At 42.7% G+C, this 15589-nt stretch overlaps 2 protein-coding genes across 2 annotated transcripts in view; both read left to right on the top strand.

Annotated features, from left to right (window-relative positions):
• The window catches only part of xrcc2 (X-ray repair complementing defective repair in Chinese hamster cells 2), a 30755-nt gene extending 24204 nt beyond the window's left edge, over positions 1-6551 (top strand). The window contains exons 5-6 of the mRNA XM_034165327.1: positions 5538-5814; positions 5914-6551. Coding sequence (XP_034021218.1) covers positions 5538-5814; positions 5914-6205 — 569 coding nt within the window. The 3' untranslated portion in view covers positions 6206-6551. The remainder of the gene's footprint in view (positions 1-5537; positions 5815-5913) is intronic.
• A 1397-nt stretch (positions 6552-7948) lies between these two features.
• LOC117505783 overlaps positions 7949-15589 on the top strand; it is a 283549-nt gene continuing 275908 nt past the window's right edge. Inside the window, 1 exon segment of the mRNA XM_034165323.1 lies at positions 7949-8500. The gene's annotated coding sequence lies outside the window, so the exon portion shown is untranslated.

The raw sequence follows: 15589 nt of genomic DNA, 5'->3' as shown, positions 1-15589 counted from the left end.
TGTAACTTGTTAACATGTTGATGTAATTCCTTAGCGCGGTGTCTGTGGTTAGTCACATAACGCATTAACCCTGTATCTAGTTGGTGACTTAGCTCATTAATGCAGTGACATATCTCGTTAACATGTTGTCTGTAGTTGGTGACTTAAGTCGTTAACGCAGTGTCTGTAGTTGGTGACATAGGTCGTTAACGCAGTGTCTGTAGTTGGTGATGTAATTCCTTAGGGGAGTGTCTGTGGTTAGTGACATAACTCATTAACCCTGTATCTAGTTGGTGACCTAGCTCATTAATGCAGTGACATAACTCGTTAACATGTTGTCTGTAGTTGGTGACTTAAGTCGTTAACATGGTGTCTGTAGTTGGTGACATAGGTCGTTAACGCAGTGTCTGTAGTTGGTGATGTAATTCCTTAGCGGAGTGTCTGTGGTTAGTGACATAACTCATTAACCCTGTATCTAGTTGGTGACCTAGCTCATTAATGCAGTGACATAACTCGTTAACATGTTGTCTGTAGTTGGTGACATAACTCGTTAACATGGCGTATGTAGTTGGTGACATAAGTTGTTAACACAGTGTCTGTAGTTGGTGATGTAACTTGTTGACATGTTGATGTAATTCCTTAGCGCGGTGTCTGTGGGTAGTGACATAACTCATTAACCCTGTATCTAGTTGGTGACCTAGCTCGTTAATGCAGTGACATAACTCGTTAGCATGGTGTCTGTAATTGGTGACATAAGTCATTAACGCAGTGTCTGTAGTTGGTGATGTAACTTGTTAACATGGTGATGTAATTCTTTAGCGCGGTGTCTGTGGTTAGTGACATAACTCATTAACCCTGTATCTAGTTGGTGACTTAGCTCATTAATGCAGTGACATAACTCGTTAACATGTTGTCTGTAGTTGGTGACTTAAGTCGTTAACGCAGTGTCTGTAGTTGGTGACATAGGTCGTTAACGCAGTGTCTGTAGTTGGTGATGTAATTCCTTAGGGGAGTGTCTGTGGTTAGTGACATAACTCATTAACCCTGTATCTAGTTGGTGACCTAGCTCATTAATGCAGTGACATAACTCGTTAACATGTTGTCTGTAGTTGGTGACTTAAGTCGTTAACATGGTGTCTGTAGTTGGTGACATAGGTCGTTAACGCAGTGTCTGTAGTTGGTGATGTAATTCCTTAGCGGAGTGTCTGTGGTTAGTGACATAACTCATTAACCCTGTATCTAGTTGGTGACCTAGCTCATTAATGCAGTGACATAACTCGTTAACATGTTGTCTGTAGTTGGTAACTTAAGTCGTTAATGTAGTGTCTGTAGTTGGTGATGTAGCGTTAACATGTTGATGTAATTCCTTAGCGTGGTGTCTGTGGTTAGTGACATAACTCATTAACCCTGTATCTAGTTGGTGACATAGCTTGTTAATGCAGTGACATAACTCATTAACATGCTGTCTGTAGTTGGTGACATTAATCGTTAACGCAGTGTTTGTAGTTGATGTAATTCCTTAGTGCCGTGTGTGTGGTTGGTGACATAACTCATTAACCCTGTATCTAGTTGTTGACATAGCTCGTTAATGCAGTGACATAACTCGTTAACATGGTGTTTGTAGTTGGTGACATTAGTCGTTAACGCAGTGTTTGTAGTTGGTGATGTAATTCCTTAGTGCAGTGTCTGTGGTTAGTGACATAACTCATTAACCCTGTATCTAGTTGGGGACCTAGCTCGTTAATGCAGTAACATAACTTGTTAACATGTTGTCTGTAGTTGGTGACATAACCCGTTAACATGGTGTCTGTAGTTGGTGACATAAGTCGTTAACGCAGTGTCTGTAGTTGGTGATGTAACTTGTTAACATGTTGATGTAATTCCTTAGTGCGGTGTCTGTGGTTGGTGACATAACTCATTAACCCTGTATCTAGTTGTTGACATAGCTCGTTAATGCAGTGACATAACTCGTTAACATGGTGTTTGTAGTTGGTGACATTAGTCGTTAACGCAGTGTTTGTAGTTGGTGATGTAATTCCTTAGTGCAGTGTCTGTGGTTGGTGACATAACTCATTAACCCTGTATCTAGTTTTTGACCTAGCTCGTTAATGCAGTGACATAACCTGTTAACATGGCGTCTGTAGTTCGTGACATAAGTCGTTAACATAGTGTCTGTAGTTGGTGATGTAACTTGTTAACATGTTGATGTAATTCCTTAGCGCGGTGTCTGTGGTTAGTGACATAACTCATTAACCCTGTATCTAGTTGGTGACATAGTTCGTTAATGCAGTGACATAACTCGTTAACATGTTGTCTGTAGTTGGTGACATAACTCGTTAACATGGCGTCTGTAGTTGGTGACATAAGCCATTAACACAGTGTGTAGTTGGTGATGTAACTTGTTAACATGTTGATGTAATTCCTTAGTGCAGTGTCTGTGGTTAGTGACATAACTCATTAACCCTGTATCTAGTTGGTGACATAACTCGTTAACATGCTGTCTGTAGTTGGTGACATAAGTTGTTAACACAGTGTCTGTAGTTGGTGATGTAACTTCTTAACATGTTGATGTAATTCCTTAGCGCAGTGTCTGTGGTTAGTGACATAATTCATTAACCCTGTATCTAGTTGGTGACATAACTCGTTAACATGGCGTCTGTAGTTGGTGACATAACTCGTTAACATGGCGTCTGTAGTTGGTGACATAAGTTAACACAGTGTCTGTAGTTGGTGATATAACTTAACATGTTGATGTAATTCCTTAGCGCAGTGTCTGTGGTTAGTGACATAACTCATTAACCCTGTATCTAGTTTTTGACCTAGCTCGTTAATGCAGTGACATAACTCGTTAACCCTGTATCTAGTTTTTGACATAGCTCGTTAATGCAGTGACATAACTCGTTAACCCTGTATCTAGTTTTTGACATAGCTCGTTAATGCAGTGACATAACTCGTTAATCCTGTATCTAGTATTTGACATAGCTCGTTAATGCAGTGACATAACTCGTTAATCCTGTATCTAGTATTTGACATAGCTCGTTAATGCAGTGACATAACTCGTTAATCCTGTATCTAGTATTTGACATAGCTCGTTAATGCAGTGACATAACTCGTTAATCCTGTATCTAGTTTTTGACATAGCTCGTTAATGCAGTGACATAACTCGTTAACCCTGTATCTAGTTTTTGACATAGCTCGTTAATGCAGTGACATAACTCGTTAACCCTGTATCTAGTTTTTGACATAGCTCGTTAATGCAGTGACATAACTCGTTAATCCTGTATCTAGTATTTGACATAGCTCGTTAATGCAGTGACATAACTCGTTAATCCTGTATCTAGTTTTTGACATAGCTCGTTAATGCAGTGACATAACTCGTTAATCCTGTATCTAGTATTTGACATAGCTCGTTAATGCAGTGACATAACTCGTTAATCCTGTATCTAGTATTTGACATAGCTCGTTAATGCAGTGACATAACTCGTTAACCCTGTATCTAGTTTTTGACATAGCTCGTTAATGCAGTGACATAACTCGTTAATCCTGTATCTAGTTTTTGACATAGCTCGTTAATGCAGTGACATAACTCGTTAATCCTGTATCTAGTTTTTGACATAGCTCGTTAATGCAGTGACATAACTCGTTAACCCTGTATCTAGTATTTGACATAGCTCGTTAATGCAGTGACATAACTCGTTAACCCTGTATCTAGTTTTTGACATAGCTCGTTAATGCAGTGACATAACTCGTTAATCCTGTATCTAGTTTTTGACATAGCTCGTTAATGCAGTGACATAACTCGTTAACCCTGTATCTAGTATTTGACATAGCTCGTTAATGCAGTGACATAACTCGTTAACCCTGTATCTAGTATTTGACATAGCTCGTTAATGCAGTGACATAACTCGTTAATCCTGTATCTAGTTTTTGACATAGCTCGTTAATGCAGTGACATAACTCGTTAACCCTGTATCTAGTTTTTGACATAGCTCGTTAATGCAGTGACATAACTCGTTAACCCTGTATCTAGTATTGACATAGCTCGTTAATGCAGTGACATAACTCGTTAACCCTGTATCTAGTATTTGACATAGCTCGTTAATGCAGTGACATAACTCGTTAATCCTGTATCTAGTATTTGACATAGCTCGTTAATGCAGTGACATAACTCGTTAATCCTGTATCTAGTATTTGACATAGCTCGTTAATGCAGTGACATAACTCGTTAACCCTGTATCTAGTTTTTGACATAGCTCGTTAATGCAGTGACATAACTCGTTAACCCTGTATCTAGTATTTGACATAGCTCGTTAATGCAGTGACATAACTTGTTAATCCTGTATCTAGTATTTGACATAGCTCGTTAATGCAGTGACATAACTCGTTAACCCTGTATCTAGTATTTGACATAGCTCGTTAATGCAGTGACATAACTCGTTAACCCTGTATCTAGTATTTGACATAGCTCGTTAATGCAGTGACATAACTTGTTAATCCTGTATCTAGTATTTGACATAGCTCGTTAATGCAGTGACATAACTCGTTAACCCTGTATCTAGTATTTGACATAGCTCGTTAATGCAGTGACATAACTCGTTAACCCTGTATCTAGTATTTGACATAGCTCGTTAATGCAGTGACATAACTTGTTAATCCTGTATCTAGTATTTGACATAGCTCGTTAATGCAGTGACATAACTCGTTAACCCTGTATCTAGTATTTGACATAGCTCGTTAATGCAGTGACATAACTCGTTAACCCTGTATCTAGTTTTTGACATAGCTCGTTAATGCAGTGACATAACTTGTTAATCCTGTATCTAGTATTTGACATAGCTCGTTAATGCAGTGACATAACTCGTTAACCCTGTATCTAGTATTTGACATAGCTCGTTAATGCAGTGACATAACTCGTTAACCCTGTATCTAGTATTTGACATAGCTCGTTAATGCAGTGACATAACTCGTTAATCCTGTATCTAGTATTTGACATAGCTCGTTAATGCAGTGACATAACTCGTTAATCCTGTATCTAGTATTTGACATAGCTCGTTAATGCAGTGACATAACTCGTTAACCCTGTATCTAGTTTTTGACATAGCTCGTTAATGCAGTGACATAACTCGTTAACCCTGTATCTAGTATTTGACATAGCTCGTTAATGCAGTGACATAACTTGTTAATCCTGTATCTAGTATTTGACATAGCTCGTTAATGCAGTGACATAACTCGTTAACCCTGTATCTAGTATTTGACATAGCTCGTTAATGCAGTGACATAACTCGTTAACCCTGTATCTAGTATTTGACATAGCTCGTTAATGCAGTGACATAACTTGTTAATCCTGTATCTAGTATTTGACATAGCTCGTTAATGCAGTGACATAACTCGTTAACCCTGTATCTAGTATTTGACATAGCTCGTTAATGCAGTGACATAACTCGTTAACCCTGTATCTAGTTTTTGACATAGCTCGTTAATGCAGTGACATAACTCGTTAACATGGTGTCTGTAGTTGGTGATGTAACTCCTTAACGCGCTCCTGTCTCTTTCTGTAGCTCTCTTGACTAGCTCATCATCCGGCGTGGTGGAGGAGGCGGTGCTACGTTCCTGTCTGTCACGTCTCTTGGTCGTCCACTGCTCATCCTCCGCTGAGCTCCTCCTCACTCTGCATTTCCTGGAGACCTCCTTCTCCTCACGGCCCAGCCTGGCAGTGCTCCTCATCGACAGCATCTCTGCCTTCTATTGGCTCGATCGCTTTGAGGGTGGGGCCAGCATTACCAGACAGGAAGAGAAACTCATCAAGTGTGTGGAGTTGCTGGCCCGGCTGCTCAGGTAGCTGTCAGTCAACTCCAACCAGAAAATAAAGCAGTCACCCCAACGAGGAGAACTTCCTTGGTGCTAACGCTGTTTCCGTCTGACTCCTCCCCTCAGGGATTACCGAATCACCGTCTTCACCAGCTGCCACACCATCCGCAGGAACTCTGTAGGCCCCGCCTCCTCAGAGGGGGACAGGCCGTACCTCTGTCGCCCCTGGCAACGACTGGTCACTCACCGGGTCCTGTGTTCCAGGGCAGACTCTGGAAACAACGCAGTGTCCTCAGCAGCAGGGCGCCAGGGGTTGAGGAGAGGGCAGGTCTTCAATGTTCACTGCTCGTCCTCGAGGACGAAGACACCGAGGAGCATTTCCTTCTGTGTGACAGACAGAGGGGCGGAGTTTTTCTGAACCTCCGGCGCTGCTCTTTGGGTTCATTTCCTTGCTCAACAGTCAGATGGCAGCAGACAGCGTTTTGTCTTTGGACTGATTTAAACAAAACTTGATCTTGCATTTAAGATCCTCCTGATGAGAACAGTCTTTCAGCTGCACGGAGTCCTGCCCGCTCGTCTTCACTGGTCCGCTGCTCCACCCGGGCTGCTGTTCGCTGCTCACATAAAACGGTCTTTATTCACTTAAGTCTGACTTCATGTTTGAATCAGTTCAGTGAAACATTTTATTGCAGGAGAACATTTTTAAATCATAACTGCTTTTCTGTTCAGGTTTCTTGTGATGATTAAAACTTTCTGGGCTTCCATGAAGCTTGGATCAGTTTTTCAGCAATTAAGTATTTACAAAAAAAGAAGGGGGGGGGGGATAAAATTAAACTTATCAACGGGAGTTAAACTCATGATGACAGCATTAGTTTACATTTTGATCAAAATTCCTTTTTCACTAATTAGAATAAACCTCAAGCATGACTTTTATGCCTTTCATTTTGAAAGCTTCACATGTTCACTGGGATTTGATTTGATATGTAAACCTTTTCCATTGCTTGACTTGTTTGACTACTTGAACCACAACTTCTCTTGAGCCAATAACTTCCCAAAAAACAACTTTAGTTTTCTTGAAGTTTAACATTTGCTGAAATGTTGCTTTTTCCCCCCCTCAAAACTTTAAGGGGGTTTTAGAAATACCTTTTTCAAAACATTAGATTAGATTAGACATAACTTTATTGATCCCTGGGAAGACTCCCTCAGGGAAATTGATGTTCCATCAGCATTGTATAACAGCACACAGGGTAAGAAGCACACAGAGTATCAAAAGTGAAAGTAAAAAAGGAAAACAATTTGCTATATATATATATATATATATATATATATATATATATATATATATATATATATATATATATATATATATATATATATATATATATATATATATATATATATATATATATATATATATATATATATATATATATACACAGTGGGGAAAATAAGTATTTGACCCCCTGTCAGTTTTGCAGGTTTTCCCACCTACAAAGAATGTAGAGGTCTGTAATTTTTATCGTAGCTACACTTCAACTGTGAGAGACAGAATCTAAAAAATAATCCAGAAAATCACATTGTAGGATTTTTAAATAATGCATAAAATAAGTATTTGACCCCCGAGAAAAACAGAGCTTAACAATTGGACTGATAGAACATCCACTGGAGTTTCCTGCAGATGTTAAATGCCTCCTCAGGAAGTCCAGCCCGCTCTGTCAATCACTTTATACAATGTTAAAAAAGCTTTCCACCTCAAAACTTAAAATTTTCTAAATTTCTTTATTTAAAGGCATTGACTTTTTAAAATAACTGTCTCTAAACTGTTTTTGCAAGTTTCTTTGAGAGTAACTTTCTTTAAAATGTGCTCGACTTTTTTTTTTTACAACTTTCTTTAAAAAGTCAACTGGTTTCTTTTTAACTTTCTTCAAACACGTCTACTTTATAATTTTACCGTACAAGCTTGTTTTTAAATGTGTAAAAAAAATTCATAACTTTATTTAAGAATTGTCAACCTCTTCATGACTTTAAATGCAACTTTTACAAATGTTTTTTACAGCTTTGTTTAAACGTGCTGGAGTTATTTTTACAACTTTATTTCAACATGACGATTTTTTTTTCTTTACAACTTTAAACGTGAACTTTTTTTTTAACATCTGTATTTGCGACACTTCCTGCTTGTTTTGCGGCAGTGAGGGGCACGCGCTTCATGATTTTGGCTGTGATGACAGACCGATTCACTCACATATATTCTTCCGCCGGGTCACAAACACTGAACACAAACAGCCACAGTCCCTTAGCGTAGCAGTAAAATCACAATTACCGACACAAACAGACTTACGTTGCTGTGAACGTCACCTCCGTGTGACCGTGAAAATAATGTCAGTTTGTTTGCGCGTCAGTTGGCGTCCTGCGGGCCCTATTTGCGCGGACGCTGACGGGCGGTGTGTCGGTCGCTGCCAAACATGGCCTCTATGGCGGAGCGACAGCTTCAACTTTAATTTCTGCCGGAATCTATTAGAAGAAGAAGAACAACTTTAATTTTCCGTCAATTTTCTGCGGACAAACTCTGATTTTCGTTCTGACTGCGGATGGGAATGTTCGCCGGTGGAACGCGGTGGCGTGAAAAGGACGCTAATTGCAGCACGTCGGACGGAAACAGGTCGCTGGAAGTTGAGTGAAAGCTGGAGAGAAAAAAGCGAAAGATTTTAAAACGGTAAGAAGAGTTTCGGCTTTTCAACCAGCTCACCTGTCCAGGTGAGTCTCTGCCGCCTTTAACGGCTTCTTACGTCCGCGGTGCACCTAAAGACGGCATCCCCAGTTAGCTGCGTTAATGCTAATGCTAACATCGCTGCAAGCTAACATCTGTGGTCATAATTAAATGTTTCCGCGCCATCATGAAGCTTTTAAAGGCCTCATTGGTTCTAAATGGGGTCCCTGCCTGATCTTAGTCACACTCGATCCCGGTGAGTGCTCACTGTGATAACGGCTGTTTGTTTACGTTCTGGTGCCGCTGTGGGTTCTGATCTGGAGTCAGTTCCTGAGGTCACCGTGACCTCAGTGACGAACCTCACACCTCTGAACGTCACAAAGCCTGTTACACCCCTGGATCCATCGTGTTAGCTGGCTTTGGCTTTGTTTCCACACGAAGCTGCACAGAATCTTTTTATACAGTGCAAAAGTTTCAGTCTCTTAAGCCCAATCCGTGATTTGTGCTGGACTCTGGGGGGCACATGTGGTACCGTCACCTCAGCACTGAGAGGATTACTTCAGCTGTCTCCGCCGGCTCCTCACCGAAAAGAGTCATTGTAATCACTGGATATATTTAATGACTTTGTGATTTACTTCATGCTTGTTTGAAGATGGTAGCTAAATGTTTCTGTGTAACAGGGAGGACCACAGTTCTGCACGGAGTATAATGTATATCTGTGTAGCTGCTGTACAATTAATACATCCAATTAATTACCTTGGTCCACTTGTGTCATGCTTTGTTCACCACACACATACAACACACGGGCGCAAGTGGTGGTCATGGCTGATGTGATCAGTTCTCTGTGCGCAAAGCACCTGGCCTGCACAAGTCCACTGGCAGCATGCAGCATAATTATTCACCAGATTGCTTCAGCACTGTCCTAAAAACAACAAATGTGTTAAATTAGATGTATTTAGTTTTGGCTAGGGATGTCCCGATCCGATCATGTGATCGGAAATCGGGCCGATCACGTGGTTTCAGACTTGATTGAAATCGGACATTGCATCCCGATCACGAATCCGATATAGATTTTATCCTCATTATTTTGATCAGCGCTATTTCAGGCGGTGTTTTTTAGAGGCGTCAGAAGCGTCGCTTTAGCTTGGCTTTTGACGTGACGCTTCTGACAGGAGCGCGCATTGCCGCTTGTCGGCAGGCTGACGCGGTCAAAGTTCAACCCAATCTTTTTTTTTTCTTTTTTTTCTTTAATTGAACAAAAGAAAAAACAAGTTCAGCCGGACAGAGGTGGGGGGAGTTACGCGCACAGAGTTTCTTTCGCAGAACTGCTGTTGGTGTGTTTACGCACTCAGCCTGACGCCTCGATGGAATGACAAGAGGATGATGGACACTTTCCCACCAAAACTCTTGCTCAGTCATCCCTCTGTGCACAGCAGGACCCGGTGCTGACCAAGTCCTCAGGATGACGATCTGTCATCTGATTAACAAAACAAAAAAACAAAACAAATTGTCCAGTAATCGTTTGTCTGCAAAACAGAGCGAGAGATGGTGTGAGCACGAGTGACGTGCGCACTCATCACATTTAGGAGCGCGTCTTAAAGAGCTTCCATCTTCATTCACGTTCACTGCGCTGCTCTGAACTTGTTGAAAACTGATAAAGCATCAGAGGGACACTGAGGACTGTCAGGACGCAAATGTAAGTTTTTTTTGTTTTTTTTTCCCCCTTTTACTTTTCAAGTTGACTTTTGAACTTTTGACGCTCTGACCTGTGACGTAGCTTCGCGCTGTCCAATAGGAACGATGCGTCGGGCCAAAACACGGAAGGCTAGTGGCAGAAACCACTGATCTGTACAAATGGTAAATGGACTGCATTTATATAGACGCTCAAAGCGCTTTACAATTATGCCTCACATTCACCCCGATGTCAGGGTGCTGCCATACAAGGCGCTCACTACACACCGGGAGCAATAGGGGATTAAAGACCTTGCCCAAGGGCCCTTAGTGATTTTCCAGTCAGGCAGGGATTTGAACCACAGATCAGTGCAGAAACCACATGTCTGGAGAAAAATCCTTGGAAATGTTTTTTTTGTTGTTGTTGTTTGTTACCTCAAAATTTCTGATTACTGTTTAAAAAAGTTTAGAACACTTGTAATTAAAATAGCTAAAGCAATAAATGGTTCTTTAAAAACCTTTCATCTATAAATTAAAACCACCTGTTATTTCATATTAGATAATTTCTTGTTTAACATAAGGAACCTTTGACATTTATTTTTAGACAATTGAAGGAGTACTTCGAGGATCTCCTCAATCCCATCGTCACGTCTTCCGAAAGAGGAAGCAGAGACTGGGGACTCAGAGGCAGACTCATCCATTACCCAGGCTGAAGTCACCGAGGTGGTTAGAAAGCTCCTCGGTGGCAAGGCTCCTGGGGTGGATGAAATCCATCCTGAGTACAAGTCTCTGGATGTTGTGGGACTGTCTTGGATGACACGCCTCTGCAACATCACGTGGCAATCGGGGACAGTGCCTCTGGATTGGCAGACCGGGGTGGTGGTCCCTCTGTTTAAGAAGGGGGACCGGAGGGTGTGTTCCAACTATAGGGGGATCACACTCCTCAGCCTCCCCGGTAAGGTCTATTCCAGAGTACTGGAGAGGAGAATTCGACTGATGGTCGAACCTCGGATTCAGGAGGAGCAGTGTGGTTTTCGTCTTGGTCGCGGCACACTGGACCAGCTCTACACGCTCCATCGGGTGCTCGAGGGTTCATGGGAGTTTGCCCAACCAATCAATCAATCAATTTTTTTATATAGCGCCAAATCACAACAAACAGTTGCCCCAAGGCGCTTTATATTGTAAGGCAAGGCCATACAATAATTATGTAAAACCCCAACGGTCAAAACGACCCCCTGTGAGCAAGCACTTGGCTTTCTCACAGGGGTCACACAGGGGTCCACATGTGTTTTGTGGATCTGGAGAAGGCGTTTGACCGTGTCCGTTGGGGGCACCCTGTGGGGAGTGCTCCCGGGGTACGGGGTCCGGGGTCCTTTGCTAAGGGCTATCCGGTCCCTGTACGACCACAGCAGGAGCTTGGTTCGCATTGCCGGACATGTCCAACTCTCCACAATTTCTCTGATACTTACTGGACTGGTAAGCATTGAAAGCCGAGATAGGCATGTCCAGACTTGTCCTCTGACACGCCGAAACGGAGGTGTTCCTTTGTCTCGCTTCCAAAGCGAATCGGTCTACGCGCGAAGCGTCCACGCGGCTTTCCATGACAAAATCTCTTGTTAAAAGTGAAATCTGCCGGAAAATGGCTGATGTCCAGCTCTTGTGATAACCAGAGAAAGAGCACACGATGGTCTCGTTTCCACAGAGCCATCCATTTAGAAATGGTCTGGTGGCTTGTGCCGCGTCGTCGCAGCTCGGAGCGCGGCGCGCTGAGCGTCCTTAATGGGGTCCTTAAAGCTGTAGTAACAGACCTTATTCTCTGTGAAGCCCGTAAAATTTTCACCGAAAGCCAGATAAATTTTTCGAATGGTTTCCAGGTGCCTGTCTCTAACAGCTTCTGAAAAAATTCTGATGGAAAAAAAGTCCTTTTCATTCCGCCATTTCCTGACAATGAAAATCCGACGAGGGGGCGGGACCACTCTTTCCCAATGCGTGCTCACAGGCGAATGACGTCACCGACAGGCGTGGAAAAACTCACGCATGCGCACGAGGGTTCAAGCATGTCTGACATAAAAACATATGAATGAAATCCATATAGTTTTTGAAAAAAATAAAAAGGACCGTTACTTTATTGACAGACCTCGTAGGGTGAGGAGCTTGGTCACTCGGGAGGAGCTCGGAGTCGAGCCGCTGCTCCTCCACGTCGAAAGGAGTCAGTTGAGGTGGCTCGGGCATCTTTTCCGGATGCTTCCTGGACGCCTCGCTGGAGAGGTGTTCCGGGCACGTCCCATTGGGAGGAAGCCCCGGGGAAGACCCAGGACACGCTGGAGGGACTACATCTCTCGGCTGCCTTGGGAACGCCTTGGGGTTCCCCCGGAGGAGCTGGGGGAGGTGTGTGTGGATCGGGAGGTCTGGGCGGCTTTGCTTGAGCTGCTGCCCCCGTGACCCGACTCCGGATAAAGCGTAAGAAAATGGATGGATGGAAAATAACATGGAAATTTGTACATTTCTTAAGTCTGGTAGATTATTACTTGATTGTTCAAGCTACCTCAAGGAGAAGTGCACTGTTTAAGTGATAAATAATAAAATAAGGTGATTAAAATGAAATTATTATATATTTAGCATTTGTTCATTGTTCATTCAGTTTTGTAAAGTATCGGATCGGGACTCGGTATCGGCAGATACTCAAAATCAGATGAATCGAATCGGGGCCAAAAAAACCGGATCGGGACATCCCTAGTTTTGGCCCTGCAACAGACTGGTGTCCTGTCTATGGTGTATCCCACTTCATGTCCTGTGGTAGCTGTGATAGGCTGCAGCCCCCCCATCATCATCATCCTTGTTTGGGGCAAGTGGGTATAGAGAATGAAATAATTTTTAGTTTTTAATTTCAAGCCTGAAAACATCTTCAGTTGTATGACTGAGTCTGTACACTATAGGGGCTGTGGATGCACGGATTGGACCGCTTTCAGACACTGTGAAGCAGTGACTACATTTGCATGCAGCCAATAACCCTTTCATAACCGGAATATTAGCAATAACCCGGTTGCGCGCAGCCATGTAAACAACCGCAAAAACCCAAATATGCTCATATTCGGGTTTTTAAAAACCCGAATAAGACCCCTGGGTTACTCCTTTTCTAACCCGAATATCAGGTCATATAAACGCGCATCGGGATATCCCCATAGAAAGGAACATTATTTTGTGTTCTGCGCATGTCCTATCTGCAAGGAATCTTGGTCTTTTGAGTATGGCAACTACTTGTATGCTGTGCGTGAACCCACCAGACACCACAGAAGCAGAGAGAAACAGCGCATTGTATTCTACGTCCTTATAAGGCGGGCCGGTCGCGGCACCGGTCGGCATCACTGCGATTGCTCTCACTGCCTCCTATGCGCTTACTGAGTCTGTGGGCTTGGTAAATGCCGCAGCGGGCCACTCACACCGCCCCCCTCTCTGCTGTGCGGAGCTGTGCCAACTCTGGCAACAGGTCCAGAGACTGTGCTCGCTGTTTTGATGCGGAGCGCTCCGGCATTTGTGGAAAAATCCACAGCACTGCAGGGTCACGGTATACTGCAGCCGCAGAGCACCGTGGCCATGACTTGAATTCTTTGCGGGTCCTGCATCCGTACCCCTGGAGGCAGTGAGCGAAGAGAGAGCACGTGCATTGTGTTCTGCGTGTGTCTGTTTATAATCTTCTCGCCCAGAAGAAAAAAGAGAGTGTTTACATAGGAGAGAAAAGTGAGAAAATCTTAATGCCTGTTTGAGAAAAGTGTATAAAGTGTCTAGTGAGGGGTTTTACAGCCTTAAAACATCTATAATAATTGTAAAAAATAACGCTGACTACTTTGCGGATTTCGCCTATTGCAGGTTATTTTTAGAACACAACTGCGATAAACGAGGGACCACTGTACTTCATTAGTATCATGAAAGACGTGAATGTCTTTTATTGACGGTAGAAAGTAACGAGATAGCGACATTTACAAGAAGGTGGCCGAAAAGTTTCGCGAAGCAGGATTTGCACGAACACCAGACTAAATCAAGCACCAGTGGAAGACGTGTGTCGCTGTTTAGATGGAGATATTCCACATGATACCAATGACCATGTATACAGGAGTAACTCTGTCTGCTTAAGCATGTAAACGGGTTATTCCTAATGATTCAGAAACCGGAATATTAACGGCATGTAAATGTAGCCAGTGAGTCTGGTCTGCTTGAAATTTCTTCCTCACATCTTCAGCGGGAGTTTATCCTGACCAGTGTCACCTATGTGCTTGCTCTAGGGCAGTGATTCTCAACCGGGGTGCCGCGGCACCTTAGGGTGCCGTGATCGATCATCAGGCGTGCCGTGATCGATCATCAGGCGTGCCGTGATCGATTATCAGGCGTGCCGTGGGTAGGGCTGTCACAATTATTAATATTCGTCAATCGCGATTATTTTTCATATTCGTGAATATGAAAAATAATCGCCGAAAATTACAGTGAATTATTTATTTTATCCACAAAGCATAAAACGACTCAGAATCTGACGTCATTGTGCTGCAGCCTCGCTCTCGTCTTAAGGCAGGCCAATAACAAGGAGGCTGACGGGCGATTAAAACAGTGCCGTCTTCTTCAAAAGCCGTCTAAAATGCGGAGCTGTCGGTGTGTGTGTCTTTGCCTGTGTGTGTGCGCGCGTGGAGTCAACAGGCTGCAGACTGCGAGGGAGGGGGTGGGTGAGGGAGATTCCTGAATGCAGGTGTGACACGTTCAGTGCGCAGCGAGCGCGGAGCAGAGAGAGGATTTTAACCAGAGTGAACATGTTAAAATGAAAACGTGAAGCTGCCTTTACTTCTCTCTGAACTTTCTCTAAAGGTGTGATTCTGCCGTTACCGTCCTGTTCACACCATGTGCGCGTCGTATGCTGAATTTATGAGATCATGAGATGAAATAAATGGTCAAATAGCTTTAAAAACATATTAAAAAAATGAGAATATATGAATGAACTGAGCCACACAAAAAAAAAACAAACCCCTGACATGGAGAAGCTGTGGTAATGTTCAGAGGCACAGATCACAAAAAGCAGGTGAGAACTCTGAACTTTAACAGCTGTTACTTTCCAAAGGTGTTTATTTGTTCAATATGGGCTTAATGCAGTGTTTAAGCACAAAACGTGACTGATGAGGAGAAACAATTTCAGAAATGCAACAGAAACAACCACAATTCAGAAAAAGTTGGGACTGTATGTAAAATGAAGATAAAAATGTTGCACCATTCCCAGTTTCTCCACTCACAGAAGCCAAACGTTCTTCCAGAGTTGTGTAATTATACAATAGTAGAATATAAAGGGAAAAAAAAAGAAAAAAAAATAGACAATATATTCATCAATCGCAATTATTTGTCTGACAATTAATCGTCTCCAGAAATTCCTAATCATGACAGCCCTAC

Source organism: Thalassophryne amazonica, unplaced genomic scaffold (assembly GCF_902500255.1).
Source record: "Thalassophryne amazonica unplaced genomic scaffold, fThaAma1.1, whole genome shotgun sequence".
In the NCBI taxonomy this organism is placed as follows: Eukaryota; Metazoa; Chordata; class Actinopteri; order Batrachoidiformes; family Batrachoididae; genus Thalassophryne; species Thalassophryne amazonica.
The sequence above is the reverse complement of the archived record's forward strand: the minus strand, read 5'-3'. Positions and strand labels throughout refer to the sequence as shown.